Below are 19401 nucleotides of genomic sequence, written 5' to 3'. Positions count from 1 at the left end.
GGGTGGATGTAGCTGTTTTCAAGTAGCTAACAATGTTATAAGGAAAAGAGATTAGATTTTTCCTTTTTGGCTAGAGGATAGAGCTAGAATTAATGGTAGAAGATACTGATAGCTAGAACTAGGCTTGAAAGAAGGAAAACATTCAAAGAATTAATTAGCTCAAAATGGGAATGGGTTTCTTTACCAATTTTCTTCTCTAATGCAAAAACTGTAGGGAATTGGTGGGAAGGGACAGATGGCAAGAAAATATAGATTCAGCTGGATTGCAAAAATTTGTATCTGACCAGTGATGCTTATCATTGCTTCAAAACTGGTTTACCTCTATAGAAGCAGACTTAGAATTAAAAGACCACACAGTCTTTCAGAGATTGATTCAAAGGCAAAATTTGCCATTTTATTAAAACTTCTTCAAACAGTCTTCACTAGATTTACTCCAACCTTAAATACCGACTACAGGGCTATCAACCTGGACACTCGCTCTCTCTTTCTATGATAGTTTCTTAAGTGGCCACTTCTATGAGCTCCACCATGCAAAATTATCTCCCTTGGCCTCTATTTCCTAATCTGTGAAATGAAAAGGTTGGACAAGATAGTCACTGAACAGTCTCTAAGACCTCTTCCAGATGTAATATTTCGTAGCATTTTTTGGGAGGCTCTCTTTTGCTCTTATCACATTCCAGAGTATATTTTACTTATTTATGCAAAAATATTACTCTTCTTAGTGTTTGTAAATTATTTGGAGGCAAGAGCAATTGCAATTTTCATCTTTCTAATCTGAGGACTTAATTTGGTGCCTTGCTAATAGCAAGTGCCTGGTAATTGTTTATTGAATTGGTGGAGTCTTCATTTATTTATCCTACTGGTAAAATAGCCAATGGGGTCAGAGAATGAGGCATATCATTATGGCCTGCCTATATCTCTTTTCCTTCCCCAAAGCCCATGTACTCTGGCTATGTTTGCTATCTGCTAAGAGCCTGGGGTCCCGGATGGTAGAGGAAATCAATACCCCCAGGAGGGCGAGTCTATGATGACACAATCATTCAGATGTCCAGGACCCATATCTGATACGTGGAGTGTTCTGAGATTCTGCCCATTCTCCCTGGAATGTGTTTGAGAGCCACAGATACAACAATGGAAAAGATATTAAACCATTGAGTTCAACAAACATTTTAGGACCTGTTGTATAAGGAGCACTGTATAACCCTGCTGTGAAAAGTCAATAGATGAAATTGTGTCCATGCCTTCTGGGCTTGCTTTCATGTGGAGGTATAACTTATAAGGTTCCCAGAACTCAAAATATTTCTTGATAAGTGCATGAGAGAGTTGCCAAACCTAGTGATATGGTCAAAGTATAGGGTATTCAGGAAAGCTTAAGGAAGTATTATTTTCCAGCTTGGTAGGAGATTAGAGTTAGAAGGAATGGTAAAGACCATCTAGTCCATATCTGAACCCAGAGTTTAGTCTAGCAAATACACAATAAGTTGTTAAAATTTGGCTTTATTAATAGGGAAAATAAAATATACCACTTCATGGGACACAGATTAGGATATTGTGGTCAATATGAAAGAAAGGATGTAGAACATGGAGTTACTCTGACACTTACTGGCTGTGTGACCAACAGAAAAGTCATAAACATCCTAACCCTATTTCCTCATCTTCAAAGTAGGGATAATAACAGCTGTAGTATCTTTAGGGACAATAACAGCTGTAGTATCTACAGAATTATGGAGTGTATCAGGTGAGAGACTTTTTATGAGAGATCTCTTAACGCTCAAAACTCCATATAAATTTCAGCTATCATTAAGTTTATAGTGATATGTATATGCCATTAGTATACTAGATATACATATTTTAATATTATTTGTATATACCCCTATGAACATAATACTTATTTGCCATTTTCTAGAAATATTATCCTTCTTTATAGGACTAGAATATGTTTCTACTATAAATTCTATTATTTTTTCCATTGGCTTGTGTACCTGGTTAATGTGATGTTAGATATTTTTTAAAAATTCAAGATTTGTTTAGATGGAAGTGGAATGATTTATTCTATTCTTATTATCTCTATGTAACTTTGGCTATCTGTGCTTTATATGGTTGGGTTTTATCTAATTTTTCAAAGGGGAGACCCTTTCATATCCCTTCTTCCATAGACATAAATCTCGTAGATTATTTATAAAATGTTGTTCTCATGGTCAGTGTTGAGTAGCTGTTTTTACTGACCAGAGAGATGTCACACAGCAAGGCAGTGACAGACTTGTGGTTCTTCACATTCTTTGGATTTCAAATTAATTGAGCCCTTGACAGAATTGTACTATTCCTTTTTGTTAAGGAAATATATCGTTTAAAAAAATGACTCAAGAAAGGCATTCTATTCCCATCACATTCTCCTGTAATAACCATAGGGCTGGATGTAATTGTTTCACGGATTTCTAGCAATGTTATTGTCATGGGAACAGCAAATTATTCCTTACCATAGGACCATAATTGTCATTCTATTGTGATAAGAAACTCACAAGTTGCTAGTTCAAAGATAGCCCTTTTTGTGACATTTTAGGGGACTATTAGATCAACTTGAAAATTTTCATTTTAGTTTTTTTTTAATTTTTAAAGACCTTTTGTCTTTATTTCTAACCTAAATCCTCCTGAAGACAAATCTTAGTTCTTCTGGATCAATAATATTACAAAGATGACTTCTTTGTAATCTAACTATTCATACCCACTAAATACTGCTTCAGCCTTCTCTTTTTTGTGCCCATACAATTCCAATTCCTTTCATATGTTTCCATTTAAATTGGACAGATACTCTTTCCACACCCTAATTTCCTGAAACCTTTGCAACTGTTTCTCTTATACCTACGTGGAGCCCAGAAACAAGCACAATTTGGAAATTACTTTTTATCTGTGTATGTCAGATGCCTAAAAATTTCCCAAGCTAAGTGTTTGAAAAATATTTCTAAGACCCAGACCTTTTCAGAGCCTTATAACAGCTAATTTTTCTGCTGTTTCTCTGTCCTGAGTCTAAATTTTTTTTTTTAATTTAAAGTCAAATTTAGCACTCTTTAAATCTCTTATCAGGATGAAGCCTATCATGTCTGGCTCCATTTAATTTTTTTCTTTTTTTTGGAAGGGGTTTAGTGATAGAAAAAATAAGATGAAGTAAAAGGAATGGGAAGTGTATTCCATTTAAAATTCCAATTATTTTCTTGCATTTTCATTATAATAAGAAGTTTCTTTATGATTTCTACATACAATATTCTTTATTCATACCAGTTTCATTTCTTCTCTAACAACACTAATATATTTGAAATTTATGTTGAACTTGGTTTTTTCCTCTGACTCCATGGTTGACTGGAAGCCTTTGACCAGTGTGGAGAACCATTTTTCAACTAATTATGCATGTATCTGACAGTGCCAGCTTTCTGGTTTATTTTCACTGAATGTGCTTGCACGCCATTTGATTCTATTTAACAAACATTTATTAAATTCCTGCTGTATGCAGGAATGTACTGTGGTAAAGACTGAAGAAATAACATTGTTTAAATAAAGTATAGCCCTTGCCTTCATGGAATTACAGTCTACCAAGGAGATAAAACTCAAACAGATGAACACAATTTTCAACATTACATGATAAGCACATTATAGAAAGATGAAATAAAGTGCTATGGGAGGTTCAAGGGGGAATGTTATTACTGGCAGGAGATAAAGAAGAGCTTCATGGAAAAGATGACATTTCAGTTGGGTCCTGAAAGATTGGTAGGAATTTAATAGCAGAGAAAAGAGGGATACAAGGTAAATGAAGCTCAAAACAACATGAGTAAAAAAAAACTCAGCACAGATGACAGAAAGTAGTCTAGTTTAATTAGAATGTGGCATGTATGGAGGAGAACAAAAAGAAACTGGAAAAACTAAGATGTAACTAGATTGTGGAAGAGCTAGAGTGCCAGACAAGGAAGTTTGAATTTTCCTCACTAAGCAGATGGGGTAGCTTAACAAAATCCGTATATGAATATGATTTTGTCTATGGCATGAAAGACAGATGAAAAGCCAGAAAAGAAGGCAGGAAGACTTGTTAGAATAGAATTGATATGAGAGAGAAAGCAAAGAGGTAGTTAATGATTAATAGTACCAATATTTTGAAAGAAAATGATGATATTAGTGACAGAAAACAAGTGAAGTCAGAAGAAAGAGCAGATTTGGGAAGAAAAATAGGTTAATTTGAGATGTTCAGTTTAAATTGCCAGTTGTTCATCTAGTTAATAGATAAATGGTCAAGAAAGACATTGGGTTGGAGATTATGATTTTAAGAATTATTTCCTTAGAGGAACTGGGAGGGTTCCTAGGTGAGTTGAGTAAAGCCATAGGAGTAAATGAATGCCAGGAGAGAGAGAGAAGGGCCAAATAGGACCTAGAAGAATCCTGTAAGGATCCATAAAAAGGTTAAAAGGATGACTAGTAAAGGAAACTAAGATGGAGAATTTAGAAAAAGTATGGAAGAGTGGCAAGAAAGAGTATTTGACAGAAGGGAGTGATAGTGTCTAATGCTGCAGAGAGGTTAATTAGGATCAGAACTGGGGCAGGGAGGGAGGTGTTAAGGATGCTATTGAAAATGTGAAAATTCAGTAACTGTTCCTATAAGAATGTTCCAGTAAGAATGCACGCCAATTGCAAAGAATTAGCCAAGAGTGGGGTGGTAAAGCAGACGAATCACTATGGACAACTTTGAATCATTAAGCAATGATGGAGAGATAGATGAGAGAGTTAACTGGTTGCAAAAATAGAATGCTTAAAGGAAGGCTTTCTTAGGATATTAGAGATCTTAGCATTATTTGTAGGCAATTAAGACGAAGAGATTGAATATACTTAAGAGACAGAGGATGACTTCAGGAGCAAGGTCTTGGGGAGAAGCTAGAGGGAATAGGAAAGCTTCAGTTTACTATTAAGGATACCACTGTTTCTGTGGCAGAAGGAAGGAAGAATGAGTAGGTGATGATTCTGACTAGTTTAGGCATGGAGGAAGATGCAAGATGCTATTAAAAGAGCAATTTGCAAATCTCTCATTGATGAAAGAGATGGAAGTGGTGGTAGAGGGGGTTTCTAATGACTCTTGCCTTAACCACTCCCCTTACTAGCTCTTTCCATATCCACTACCACTAAGAGCTATACCTCCCACCCACTGCCAGTCACACCCTGGCAGATTGCCACTGAGCATAGAATGGGGCTTGAGAGTGAACACAAGATTTGCCAAGTCATGTAGGAAAGAATCACAAACCTTGCTAAAGTCAAAATAAATTATTTCCTTCCTCACTGTACCAAATCTATCAGGAGGAAGTTTAATTAATCCAATAAGACCTAGTCTTCATAAAGACATGACATTTTTTAGACAATCCTCTCTTTTATTCTATATGGACAAATTGGTCTTTTTTTCCCCTTATTCTATTACTCTTCATGATATATATTAAATTGACAAATTGTTTAATTTCCACCTCACCATTTTTCATTTATTTAAAAATAGAAACCATTTCAATTTTCAAATCACAACTGATTCTTTTTTTAATCTCCTGTGATCATTTGCTGTCTAATAATTTTGATTTAATTGGTGTTCTTGCTATGATGATAAAATTCTCAAGACTTCCATTAACCCAAGTTTAGCACTATGTGAAAAATCTTCCTTTTAAAAACGATTCTATTTCTGCCATTCTGCACATTTGTTCTGAAAATGTTTACATTACACCTCCTCCAAAGGTTGTTAAGCTGAAGCAGATTGAGCATACCTTGAATGAGAAAAGGATCCTCCAGGCTGTGAATTTTCCTTTCCTGGTCAAGCTGGAATATGCTTTCAAGGTAAGTTTTGCTTAAGGTAAAAAAAATACAAAATACAAAATGTCAACCAGAAGGAAATATAAAATAGCAAGAGTTGTACATGGTGAAAAACATGGTTAAAACAGGATTTGAAAATTTTCTAGATTCTAGATAAATTGGACAAACTGAACAAATTGTTTGTGAAATGCTATTATGAAATTGAATATTTGTATTCATCAAAAGCTATGATGATTTTTAATAATAGTTCACAGATTTATACAAATGTATATATCTCCCCACTTTTTATCTACCTCTTACTCAGCAACATAACATCTTGCTCATTAATTTTTTAAGAGTCAACTTAATCCTTGCCTGTCCGTATATATAACTCTGGGGCTGCAGAAACATTTTTTCTGATAAATTTTAGCATTTTTTCTTGCATTGTTATCATGGCATTTCCATTATCTAGAATGAAACATGGTTTCATCACAGTAAATTATGAAGTACTATATATATATATATATCTTTCTGCTAGTTTTGACTCTTATAAAATAGTTCTCTTCATCCTCTGAAAAATAAATGAAGAACCAAAAAAAAAAAAAAAAAAAAAAAAAAAAGTGATCATTTTCTTTTGTCCTGTTCCTTCAGTAAAAAATATAATAATAATAACCAAATTGCTTTAGTATTTGTTTTCAGGGAAATATAAATAGTTGGTCTTAGTTTTCTTGGTCTTTCCCACACATACAGCAATCATATTTGGAGGCTATGTAGAATATCCTTAAGTTGAGGTAGGCCCCCGGATATTGGGAGCTGAGAAAAACCAGGATGAATTTGTGACAGTTCCCAGAAGAAAGTGGATGAGTGCCCTAATGTTGGGAGCTTGGAGGCCTTCAGTGTAGCACTCTATTCCCACATTATTAACCTGTCAAGTGTGCTGTAAAAGTGTTCTTTCCTAATGGAAAATAGTATAACCTAAAAATATTTTTTAAGAAACAACTTAGGTTTATATTTTTTTTAATGTTACTTAAATTCTTTTCGCTTACTCACAGGACAATTCTAACCTGTACATGGTTATGGAATACGTGCCTGGTGGTGAGATGTTTTCCCACCTGAGAAAGATTGGCAGATTCAGGTAATCCAGGTCTTTCTCCTTTCTCCCCTCAACCTTCAGTGAGTGACCATAGTTTTGAAGAGAACTCACAAAAAAACCAAATTTGGCTAAATTCAGGAGTACATGTTTATCATAAAAGGAACAAAATATCACTCTAAGTCCCTTGAATTTAGTCTTTTGCTCACTTTTTTTCAATCTATTACATACAAATATTCTTTAAACAATCAACAAAAGGAAACCAAAAGAAACCAACTCAATGTGCTTTTGATGACTTTAGAAGGGATTAGCAACCCATGACAAGTATATCAAAAGCACTATCTAAAGATGTTTTTCAGTGGCAAAGGAGCAGATAACCACAATCATCAGTTTTTCAGTCTAAATGAAATCCCATCATTGAGGAATTTTCATAAATATTAATTTATTGAATTTAATCATTTCAATAGATGTGTGTATATTTATGGAATCTATCATGTTTCCATTCTTTACAGCGAGCCCCATGCCCGCTTCTATGCCTCCCAGATTGTTCTGACTTTTGAGTATCTTCATGCTCTTGACCTGGTCTATCGTGACCTGAAGCCTGAAAATCTTCTGATTGACAAATATGGATACATCCTGGTATGAATTATCAAATTAATATAGAAATTAGTTTTTTTTTAATCCAGAAAGCATTTATTAGAATTATCATAAGTGATACAATAGTAAAAAGATGATTCTTTTTTTTTTTTCATTTTATTTAATAGGTCACTGACTTTGGATTTGCCAAAAGGGTGAAGGGCAGAACCTGGACCCTTTGTGGAACCCCTGAATACCTGGCTCCTGAGATCATCCTCAGCAAGGTACAATTAATTATAAAATCTTGTATAGTCAGCAACCTAACACAATACATCATCGTGAATTTCTTCAAATCCGGTATAATTTTAAAATTAATTGACAAAAAAAAAGCATTTGCTATGATTTCTCTAGTTCTAACTTACTAATTTAAATCTACAATTTCTGCATTAACTACTAAAAATTGCCTGTTTAGGGCCTCCCATTGCTTCTACAACTTTAGTTAATTGCTACCCTTGTTGTTAAGGAAATAGTATAAATAAATCCTTGGTTGTGAAACCAGATGAATAATCCAGTGCTTATTATTTTTAGTAATGGGAAAACCACTGGAAAAAGGTACCCCAAACACAGACATATTGACAAAAGGTCCATATTAGTCACCAGTTCATCCCATTTATTTAAGTTACCAGGTAAGCTGAAGATATAGACAGCCATTCATGCATGAAACTTTATATTAGGATATCATTCAACACAGTAAGAACCCCACAATTAGGATATAACTTGCAGATTGACTGGAAGAATTCTAATACACCCAACAGCTCATTGCAGCACGAACATCCAAAAATGATCGTTTTTACTTTCATCTTATTTCCCTTAATTCAAGGTAGCTTAGGCTGTAGGGAGGAGGAAAAGGGATTTGAATAAATCTCTTCAATTATATCATACTTGATGACAGAACAAAAGAGCTAGAAAGAGCTCAGCTTGCTACTTGCCAACACAGTCAGGTATTATGCAAGGTGACTGCTGAGAAAACATCATTGTACAGGATTATTCATTGTGGAGTACTCCCCAAGCCAACCAAATAATGGTATTACAGTGTGGTTCATATTTAGAATGAGTAAATAGCTTTATCATAAAAATTGTTTCATTGTGTTGTTTTCTTTGATGAAATTCTACTTAAAATAATCTATTATCATAGTGCATAAGAACTATGATAATAAGCTTTTATATGAATGCACATTGTTTTGATATTTTATTTTGAATGCTTATGTTTCTTCATTAATGCTTTAAAAACATAAATTATTTTCTTATGCTTTTTTCATGTTGATATAAATTAAATTATACCCCTTAATGTGTGAATTGAAGCCAGTAGAGCATAAATTATGTCAAAGTGACATAATTACTTAAAGGATTTGTGATTTGGTTAGTGCAGGTATTACCTTCACTAAGGCAGATCACAACCTCTATATAACTCAGTAGATGGTCTTCGAGAGTTGCTGTGGCCAAAAATTCATCACCATTTCCCAACATGGTGATGACTCCAACCTAACTAGACAAGAGAGACCAGACCCAAATTTTCAAAGCTTTGTGAGCTTAATAGGATCTGTGAGTTTATGTCCCCCCAAGCGTAACTTTGACCCCATGTGGCAGTAGAATGGCATTTTAGTGGAATATAAGAGTAAGATGTACTTCAATAAGTGAATGACCATGAGGTCCATATGTAAGTGATCAGGCATCCCAGTAAACATTCGTTTAACAAAAGTTTCAAATGTCATTAAGTGACCTTGGCACACTGATCCTTCTAAGTTCTAGTAACTCTGAAGGAGACTCCACAAATTTCCCTGATGTCCCAGAGCTACCGTTTTGTTTGAAGCTCCTGGCTATAATATGGAAGAAGAAAATGGATTGAGGGAGCTCAAAATATTAGTAGCTTACATTTATATAGTGCTTTCTAGACACAAAGTGCTTTTGCATGTAATTGATAGAATTACAGAGTTGGACCTCTGATGTCATGTAGTTCAAATGCTACCCAAGCATAAATTCTATCTACAACATCCCAATAAATGGTCATCCAGCCCCTGCTTGAAGACCTCCACTGACTGAGAACCATTACCTACAGAAACGGCCAATTCCATTTTTGGGTAGCTCTAATTGTTAGGACGTTTTTCCTAATATTAAGTCAAAATCTGCCTCTCTGTAACTTCCATCCCTTGGTTCTAGTTCTGTCCTCCAGATCCAAGACGGGCAGGTCAGACCCCTAATGGTGGAGACTTGAGATTTTACAATAAAGTAATCATGCACCCTTTAAATCTTCTCTTCTCCAAGCTAAATCCCCAGTTCCTCCAACCAAACCTCATTTGGCATGCTTTGGAGTTCCGTTACCATCCTGAATGCCCTTTCTGGACCCATTCTAGCTTGTCAATGCCATTCTTAAAATGCAGCACCTAGAACCAGACATAGTACTTCAGATGGGCTCCCAACTAAAACAGAGTGCAGAGAGGGAAAGTATAGTGTACCTCCCTCACTCTGGATGCCATTAATGTATGGGATTACTTAAGCTTTTTTGGTTTCCTCATCACACTATTGATTTACACAGAGTTTGCAGTGTACTAAATCTCAAATAAATATTTTTATAAATGGACTGCTTTGTAGTCAGGTTGCCCCATCCTATAATTATATAGCTGAATTTTTGAACCTTTTAAAATTTATCCTGTTAAATTTCATCTTGATAACTTCAGCCCACTATTCAAGTCTACTGAGATCTTTTTGGATCCTGAATCTACTATCTATTGTTTTATCTAGCTTCAAACCCCAGTTTTACAACATATTCAAATTTAGTAAGCCTTCCATTTGTACTTTTATCTGTGTCACTGATACCAAAAAAAAAAAAAAAAAAAAAGCCCTGAGTCAGTCCTAAAGATACTAAATAGCAGTTGGCTATCTGGGCACTACTGAATCTATCTCCCTATACAGTGATCCTCAAGGAAATTGCAAAATAGCTTTGCCATCTGCCTTACACAAATTCAGATATGTAGATATCTGAATAGCTAGCATACTCATTTCCAGATTTGGCTAAGGCAAGTGATAAAGTTCTACTGGTCTAGTAACTCTCTCTAATAATAAAAAGAAATTAGTTTGGTATAACATGTTTTTCACAAACCCGTGATAGCTTAGAATGATTATCTCATCTCTTTCTGAGATGTACAAACTGTCCTCTGATCTAATTGTCAAAAAGAGGAAGATAAATCCTTTAAGCTCTGGGCCAGTGAACTTGATTTTAATTACTCGTGATGTTCTAGAATAATGTTGAATTAATGCAAGCCCTATGGCACACTTATTTGCCAAATTTGCCAAATTTGGTTTGAATCATGATTCTGCAACCACATGGGCAAGTTCACTTGAACTCCATGAGGGTAACTTTAGCAATATGCTCTTTTACCATTTTCTCATTTATCTTGCATTTCATTCACTTGTTATTACATTTGCTCTCCCCTGGCCAGTGTCAAAATTATTACCCTCAGTCAAAAAAAGGAGCAAAATAGGCACTGAGTAGTTCTGCCTTCTTTTTGCTGTTTGTTATCATTCTCTCTAAGCAGAAGCCCTTATATTTCCATCAATCTTCCTCTTGTCTCCCACAAACTAAAAAGCCCTGTTTTCTTTAGTATTTTTTTTAACAAATCTTAGCCCAAATCAGTCAATAAGTTCTTTGCTACTATCTCAGGAAAATTATACCATTCTTATTTTTATAGCACTATTATTAATGCACCCATCTTCCATATCTTGGATTTGTCCTTTATAAACTGAGATCAGCTCTGCACTCCTTATACAAGTCCTCCTTAGCATCCCCCCCTTTTTTTTCCTTGTGGTAATTATAGTAATTAATTCTTTCCAAGAAGTAATCTTTTGTTACTGGGCACCAGGATTTTATTCCAGAAAGCTTCCAGGTTCTCTTGAATTGACTTCTCTTTTGGCACCTCAAGCCAAAGAATCCTCGTTGGTCTTTTTCATAATTATTCAAAACATATTTGCTTTAGGTATTTGGTTTGGCACAACTGTGCCAGACATTCCTCGATGCCATCTGAAAAGGCATTGTTTCTTCCTCCCAAGGTTTCTGTCATTTTCACTTCAACATTTCCTTCTTTTTAGGCAGAATCAGATACACATTAGCAGTTCCCCTTTTCTTTCTTTTCCACTGCAAAGTTATCAGCAAGGAAAGTCGAGAATTGCTCAACTCTTAGCAAAAAAAAAGAAAAAAAAAATCACCTGTAGATTTTCCTTTAAGGTCCAATTCAAGTGCTACTCAGTTGTGAAATCTCTTCTTCAATTATATTTGGGAAAGAGTAGGAAAAGGAAATCAATCTATAAATAAATAAAAGGACATTGCCAAAGGAAGAAAATTACAACTAAGGAGATGTAAAGAAGAAGGATTAGGGAAGTTCCTATCTTCCCCTTTCCCCCCAATCCCTGCCTTTTTTTCCCTAGTGTTCTTTATATGCATTCTGTCTTGGTAAAGGGATTATCATTCCTGTATCTTAAATCTTGGTTCAGAAAGACAAATTCTCTTTCCCCACATCCTTTTCTTAGCCACATATTCACTTCCCAGATATTTTTGAAGACCCTACTATCAATTGGTAGGAATCAATTGTCTCCTAAGTCTAGCACTTTCTTCCTATAGTTTTTATAATTCTGAGAAAATCTTCCCAGGTAGTCTCTGATAATACTCATTCTGATATGAGTTATCAAAAGAGTAGCAGTCCTTGAGTTTGACAGACTCTTGGTAAATCCCTTAAAACACCCAGGATACATATACTGAGAATGCTAACAACAGCAAAAGTAATTTTTATAAAAGTCTAAAAGAACACTTTATATACCTTTTCTTATTTGCTCCTCATAACAATCTTGTGAGGTAGGTGGGGCAAAGATTATTATCCTATTTTCATAGATGAGGAAACTGAGTCTCAGTGAGGTAAAATGACTTTTTCATGATCATATAGCTAGTAAATGGTGGAACTGGGACTCAAATTCAAGTCTTTTGACTCCAAATCCATTGGGTTTTTTCCCATTATACCATGCTGCCTTTTAAGAGGTCATTTGGTCCATCTCCCAGCCTGCAGGGGGAACAGCATATTTTTGAGATTGTCTGTTTATTGTATTATTGCTGTTCTTTGGTAAACATTTTACAAGTTTCTTTAAAAGCCTGTACCAATTTTTACCAGCCATTAGTTTCCAAAGTTCTCTCCTTTATTTAACCTGAATTTGTTCTGTTATAGTTTAAACCCATTTCCTCTCCTGCCCTCAATAGTTGCTTAGTAACTGCTATGATACTCTTTCATGTGCTTGAAGATCATTATACAATCATTAACCTCCCCCCAGACTCCCTTTGATTTTAGGAAATGAAACAGTAATTGACCTTCCATACTGGTTTATCTCAGGGATACAACAAGGCCGTGGACTGGTGGGCCCTGGGAGTGCTGATCTATGAGATGACCGCTGGTTATCCTCCCTTCTTTGCTGACCAGCCCATTCAGATCTACGAAAAGATCATTTCTGGAAAGGTGAGCAGAGATGGTTATCCCATTCCTTCCACTCAGCCCCACTCACTATTGATGAATTCCCAAGGCATAATTCAAAAGAAGAATTCACTTCAATAAAAAATTCAGCAAATTCCCAGATCCAGTTGATTGATTGACCAGTCTAGTCAATGAATCTGCTACTGAATCAGTCATGCTCCACCAGTCACTTCATTACTCTGCAATAATACGATGACATGAGGGAATCAGAGAAGGACAATGGGTATTTTTATATTGCAATACTGCATTTGCAGAACACTATTTCAGGGGTAGATTGGAGGTCATCACTGTATGTCTTCATTTATACAACCTATGGGAAAGAAATGTTGGAAGGGGATAAAATGTAGGGAAAAGTATAGAATAGGTATTTCAACATGTGGGTGTCTGTGTGTAGGTCCGTTTCCCCTCCCACTTCAGCTCCGAACTCAAGGACCTCCTGAGGAACCTGCTCCAGGTTGACCTGACTAAGCGTTTCGGGAACCTGAAGAATGGTGTTGGTGACATCAAGCACCACCGTTGGTTTTCTGCCATTGACTGGATTGCCGTTTTTCAGAGAAAAGTAAGCCTACTTCTCTCTTCTCAACTTCAGTAATTGAAAATAAATGATTGATGTTCCAGTTCCAGATAGTACAAATGTAGACTTCACATGATAATTTTTAGAATTGTTTGTCAATTTCATCACCAGTAAAGCAGGGGTGATAATACTGATATCATTTACCTAATAGGATTGCTTCTGGTAAGGAGAATTATTTGTAAACCTTAAGATATTTGAAAATGCATTATTATGGTTGGGACTAATAATCACTCTGGGTATCACTTAAGGCACACAGCCTAAATTATTTCTCTCCCTGAGGAAGGAAAAGGTTGTGTTCCCTATTTTGACCATAATTTTGAAGTAGTTTCCCTGATACTGGGTCTTACCCTTAATCATTCTCTTATCCCCAAATGATCTTTTTTCAAGCACAGCTCTGTGTCTGGCATGTGTAAGACATACTTCTTGCTCTCCAAGATTTGGCATTCCCAAATGGATAACATTAATGTAGGCATGAAGCTACATTTTTATGGAGACATTATGGAAGCTAATAAATTCACCCAGCCCAAAATGAGAGAATCACCATTTCCCATTCATCACATGGAAGAGCTCAAGTTCCCTTCCCCCACCCTTCTTTAGAAAAAAGGATTCTTGGATTCTTTGAATTAAAAGATCACTGTGTACGGAATCTGAGACCAGTAAAAAAAAAAAAAAAAAAAAAAAGATCTAATAGTCTCCTATTTTTAGATATGTAATATTAAATACAAAAAGTAATTCTTGTGATATTATGATCCCCCCAGACAAAATGGGAAAGAGAAAGGAAAAACTTTGCACCTGAATAAAGACTTTCTTAGTTATAAATTCCTGACTAGGACAACAGAATGTAAACACAAACAAGAGTGAGGGTACTGCCTAAAGAAGATGAAACAGAAAATCCAACCCTAAATCTGACAATAGCTTATGAAAAGAAACTGGGTTTTTTTTTTTTCTCTGCCAGTTGACAGTACAGTAGTTGTGATAATCAGTAATGTATTAATTACTGTGAGACAGGATGGGATTAACACATTACCATACTCTTTGTATTAGATGGAGGCATTCATGAAAAGATTTCACTGGGCTGCATCATTATTATCTGCTCTTTTACTGTTTAAATACCCATTGAAAAATAATTTGTATGCAGCAGAATTTCCTCCAAATGTGACTACTTGGTCTCTCTCCACCCCCTCACTCTCAACCCCAACCCCCTTCATAAAATTTTGTTTTATAAATCCTTAAAGTCAGATTTTTTTTCTGTCTTTGAAACATTCAGGAATTAGTGAAGCCATTTGGCTTTGTGAGTAGATTTCTTAGGGGAAAAAAATCTCAGAAATTATCTAAATATGAGCTGGTTTTGTGCTAGTTAGGTTATTTATAAAGGATTATGAACTATTTTATATTTTGATAATTGTTTTTCAATATAATCAATTTCCTCTAGGACACCATATATTTCATTTTATGCATTTAATTTTTTTTAAAATTAAAAATAAATAAAAATAGTATTCTGATAAAGGCACCATAGGTATCACCAGACTATCAAAGGTGTCTATGATACCAAAAGAAGTCAGGAATCCCTGCTTAGTTGCCATTTATTTTCATGTTCTTCCTCTGGATTGCTTCTAGAGATGATGATGTGGCTTAGGAATGTCCAGTCATCGAGCACCTACTCTTTCTTTCTTCTCACCTCTCTTTTTTGCTTATCTGATTTTAGGTGGAAGCTCCATTCGTTCCCCGCTACCGAGGTGCTGGCGATACCAGCAACTTCGATGATTACGAAGAAGAGGACATCCGTGTTTCTCTTACTGAGAAATGTGCAAAGGAATTCGCTGATTTCTAAAGTGGGCCCAGCAGGTCTCACCCCTTTGCACCATGTTATGAGAAAAGGCGAAGCTGAACATCATCGTGTAACAAAAGTGATACCATCTAGTTCCTTCATTCCACACAGCTAAGTATCATCATGCGTGCAATTATGAAAACCCAGATTACTTAGGCACAGGGCCGGCCAAGGGTATTATTTTTTCTTTGCCCTTTTTTTGTTTGTCCTTCTTTCTTTGGATTCTATAATTATGCTTTTCCTTTTTTTCAAATTTACAAAGTCCAGCCCTCCCCTCCAATCCTCACTCTACAATGACCTATTTTATTTTGATCAGTTTGATGTTCAGAAATGGAAGGTGGTACAGCTAGTAATATTTTAATGGGAGAGAAAGAGAGAGAGAGAGAGAGAGAGAGAGAGAGAGAGAGAGAGAGAGAGAGAGAGAGAGAGAGAGAGAGAGAAAGAGAGAAAGAGAGAAGTGTTCTTGTCTGAATCAGCTAGCTCCTGTTAGCTTTATTTCCAAGATTATGGTTTCTAATAATTATATTAATTTTTTTATCTTTCCTAATTCAAACTATCCCAAACTTATTGGAGATTTCTAAAAACAAAATTTCCCAATGTTATGTAAATTTATGCAAAATTAACTCAAAACAAAACAAAACAAACAAAACAAAACACCCCAAACTTATTGGAGATTACTAAAGACAAAATTTCCCAATGTTATATAAATTTATGCAAAATTAACCCAAAACAAACAAAACACCCCAAACTTATTGGAGATTTCTAAAGACAAAATTTCCCAATGTTATATAAATTTATGCAAAATTAACCCAAAACAAACAAAACAAAACACCCCAAACTTATTGGAAATTTATGCAAAATTAACCCCAAACAAAACAAAACACCCCAAACTTATTGGAAACTTATGCAAAATTAACCCCAAACAAAACAAAACACCCCAAACTTATTGGAAACTTAAGCAAAATTAACCCCAAACAAAACAAAACACCCCAAACTTATTGGAAATTTATGCAAAATTAACCCCAAACAAAACAAAACACCCCAAACTTATTGGAAATTTATGCAAAATTAGCCCCAAACAAAACAAAACCCCTCAAACTTATTGGAAATTTATGCAAAATTAGCCCCAAACAAAACAAAACCCCCCAAACTTATTGGAAATTTATGCAAAATTAGCCCCAAACAAAACAAAACACCCCAAACTTATTGGAAATTTATGCAAAATTAGCCCCAAACAAAACAAAACACCCCAAACTTATTGGAAATTTATGCAAAATTAACCCCAAACAAAACAAAACACCCCAAACTTATTGGAAATTTATGCAAAATTAGCCCCAAACAAAACAAAACACCCCAAACTTATTGGAAATTTATGCAAAATTAACCCCAAACAAAACAAAACAAACTACCCCAAACTTATTGGAGATTTCTAAAGACAAAATTTCCCAATGTTATGTAAATTTATTCAAAAATAACCTAAAAAACAAAAACAAAACAAAATGTCATTCTGGAAACTAAACTAAATTAGGCAATAAATTGGCATCTAAACTAAATTAGGCAATAAATTGGCATCAAGTCGGGGTGGCCGGCCCCTGTGCCTTGGTTTTCTGTGATCAGTACAATTCTTTCATCTCTGCCTTCTGTTGTAATTCTTGCGTGTGTATTGTTCTGTAAATCATGAGTAGCCTGTGCAATGGGAAGCATGTGATCTCATGCAGCAGGAATATTTCTAAATGGTCTGGACTGTAAACCAGTTTCACTCATATAGGTAACAGCATCGCCGTCTGTATTCAATAAAATTAATGGTTTCAGTATTGTAAACAGCGCATGAGTATGTATTTAAGTGATTATTGTAGAGGGTCATAAAAATATTCCCTCACTTTAAATCTTTTCGCTTTAAAAAGGAAAATTGCTTATTGTTAAAGGGCAGTTGTGTGGTGAGATGCTTGGCCCTGCTAGGATAAAAAAAAAAAAAAATTAAAAAAATTAAAAAAAAATTAAAAAAAAAATTAATTAATTAAGTGGCTTCGCTTTGCAATTTATATTATGGATGCACTGCTAGCTGATTGCGGCTATTTATTTTTTGTTCTTAGTGGTTTTGACTTAGAGCGTTTTTGCCATGTTTTTTGTTCTGGTATACTATATTAGTAAGCTGAAGATGGAGTACTGCATCAATCATCATTTTCAATTTAATTGCTTATAACAAGGAAAGGAGAAACAAAGTCTACCAAAACTGCCACAATTGAGTTTCATTTTAAGGGTGCGCTCTCTTTTTTTTCCAAACAAAATCCTCTCTTAAGTTGTAATCAATTTTTAGTTTCCGGTGAGCCAGAAGTTACGACCACGTAACTGCAGCATAATTAAGCTTTTGGGCGTAGTGATGTTTTGTACATTCTCACCAAATGACTTAACTTAATTAAGATCTTGCTGCCAAGTGCTGGCTTTGGGCGCTCTTCTTTTTTTTTCAAATTTTTCAAATTCCATGGCTCAGCACTTTTTTTTCCTTTCAAACATCCATCTGGTACTCGTTTTTACACTTCTGGATCTCTCAGTGACCTATCTTCACACACACAGCACACCTTCACAGTTTAAAAACTGGGGCATAATTGCAGATCAATATCACAACTCAAACTTTTACAGGATGATCGTTTTTATCAAAAAACAGATCTATATTGATACAAAACAGATTTATCTGTTCCTCGGTTTCATAGGTCACTGAAACGACTTCCTTTTAATCTGCTTACTACTCCTTTCTGAAAAAAAAAGAACCTTTGTACTCATTTTACAATTATATTTGAAATGTACTCTTTCTCCAACTTTCAGTATAACACCAGATCCTCTAGCATCTTAGTAACAGCAATGTTGCTAAGATGCTGACACTGATTTTTAGTATTATTCTACCCACCTTTACCCATGTGCAAGAAGTTTTAAGATAATTTGCCGTATCAGAATTTAAGTAACAAAGATTTGCCATCCCATCAACAAATTTGACAATTATTTGTAAGAAAAGGTTTAAATCTTTTGTATTTCATTTAGCTCCTGAACATGCTTTGTTGTACGCTAGCTGTATGCGATAAATATATATAGTAACTTTGATGTTGTTTAAAGTTTTAAATAAATGCTATATATCTATCTATATATCTATCTATCACAATTTGTCTCTGTTGTGTTTTTATTTGTGTGACTGATTTTCTTGGAGGTACAAACATGTTCCATCCTTTAAAAGAAAAAGTTCCTGACAAGATTTTTGGGGGAAGGACAAATATCCTAATATTTAAACTTAATCTTTTAAATAATTTAAAATAATTTAAATCTAAATGTATATTTTAAGGTGAAACTTGCATCCCAACAGACACAACTTTTAAGGGCTATTATTCCATTTTATTTTACAATTTAAATTGTGTCAACAATCTCTTGGAAATGTAAAGAATGTTCATTTTTCAACTTACTTATTGTATTGAACAAGAAATTTGAGTTTGGTTTCAGGGGCAATTTCCCTTACTTTAATAGGAACATTTAATATATAAAACCTCTCATTCAAGACCCAATTTTAATATTTAGTATCAGATGAAACTTTCCCCAGTTGAAGAAAAGGTTTACTTTTCCCTAATTGAGAGCAGGAAGAGAAGATGATAAAATAAAAAGACTAGATGTGAAGTCAGAGATTTCAAATGAACACATGTAAGCTCTGCAATTAATGAGTTTTGTGGCACTAGATATTATTTACCTTTTTTATGTCTCCATTTCCTCAGCTATAAAATGAGGAAGAAACACTAGATGATTTCCAAAGTTCCCTTTAATTCATAAAGTTCTGAAATGATAATCATGATTTAGATGGTTTTTGATTTGAAATTAAGTTCAACAAATCTGAATTTAATTAACTACTACAGATACATCAGTTAATCCATCAGTATTTCTAGCTCTTTGTGTTCCTCACCCATAGTCTAAGTAATTATAGATATGG

At 34.8% G+C, this 19401-nt stretch overlaps 1 protein-coding gene across 2 annotated transcripts in view; it reads left to right on the top strand.

The window, feature by feature from the left end:
* PRKACB (protein kinase cAMP-activated catalytic subunit beta) overlaps positions 1-18591 on the top strand; it is a 35727-nt gene extending 17136 nt beyond the window's left edge. For both annotated transcript variants that reach the window (XM_074266390.1, XM_074266391.1), the window contains 7 exons: positions 5749-5847; positions 6855-6937; positions 7405-7531; positions 7657-7752; positions 12898-13020; positions 13430-13594; positions 15315-18591. In XM_074266390.1, the coding sequence (XP_074122491.1) occupies positions 5749-5847; positions 6855-6937; positions 7405-7531; positions 7657-7752; positions 12898-13020; positions 13430-13594; positions 15315-15440 (819 nt within the window). In that variant the 3' untranslated portion in view covers positions 15441-18591. The remainder of the gene's footprint in view (positions 1-5748; positions 5848-6854; positions 6938-7404; positions 7532-7656; positions 7753-12897; positions 13021-13429; positions 13595-15314) is intronic.
* The last annotated feature ends 810 nt before the right edge of the window (positions 18592-19401 follow it).

Source organism: Sminthopsis crassicaudata, chromosome 4 (assembly GCF_048593235.1).
Source record: "Sminthopsis crassicaudata isolate SCR6 chromosome 4, ASM4859323v1, whole genome shotgun sequence".
Lineage (NCBI taxonomy): Eukaryota > Metazoa > Chordata > Mammalia > Dasyuromorphia > Dasyuridae > Sminthopsis > Sminthopsis crassicaudata.
This window is presented reverse-complemented; position numbering and strand designations above follow the sequence as displayed.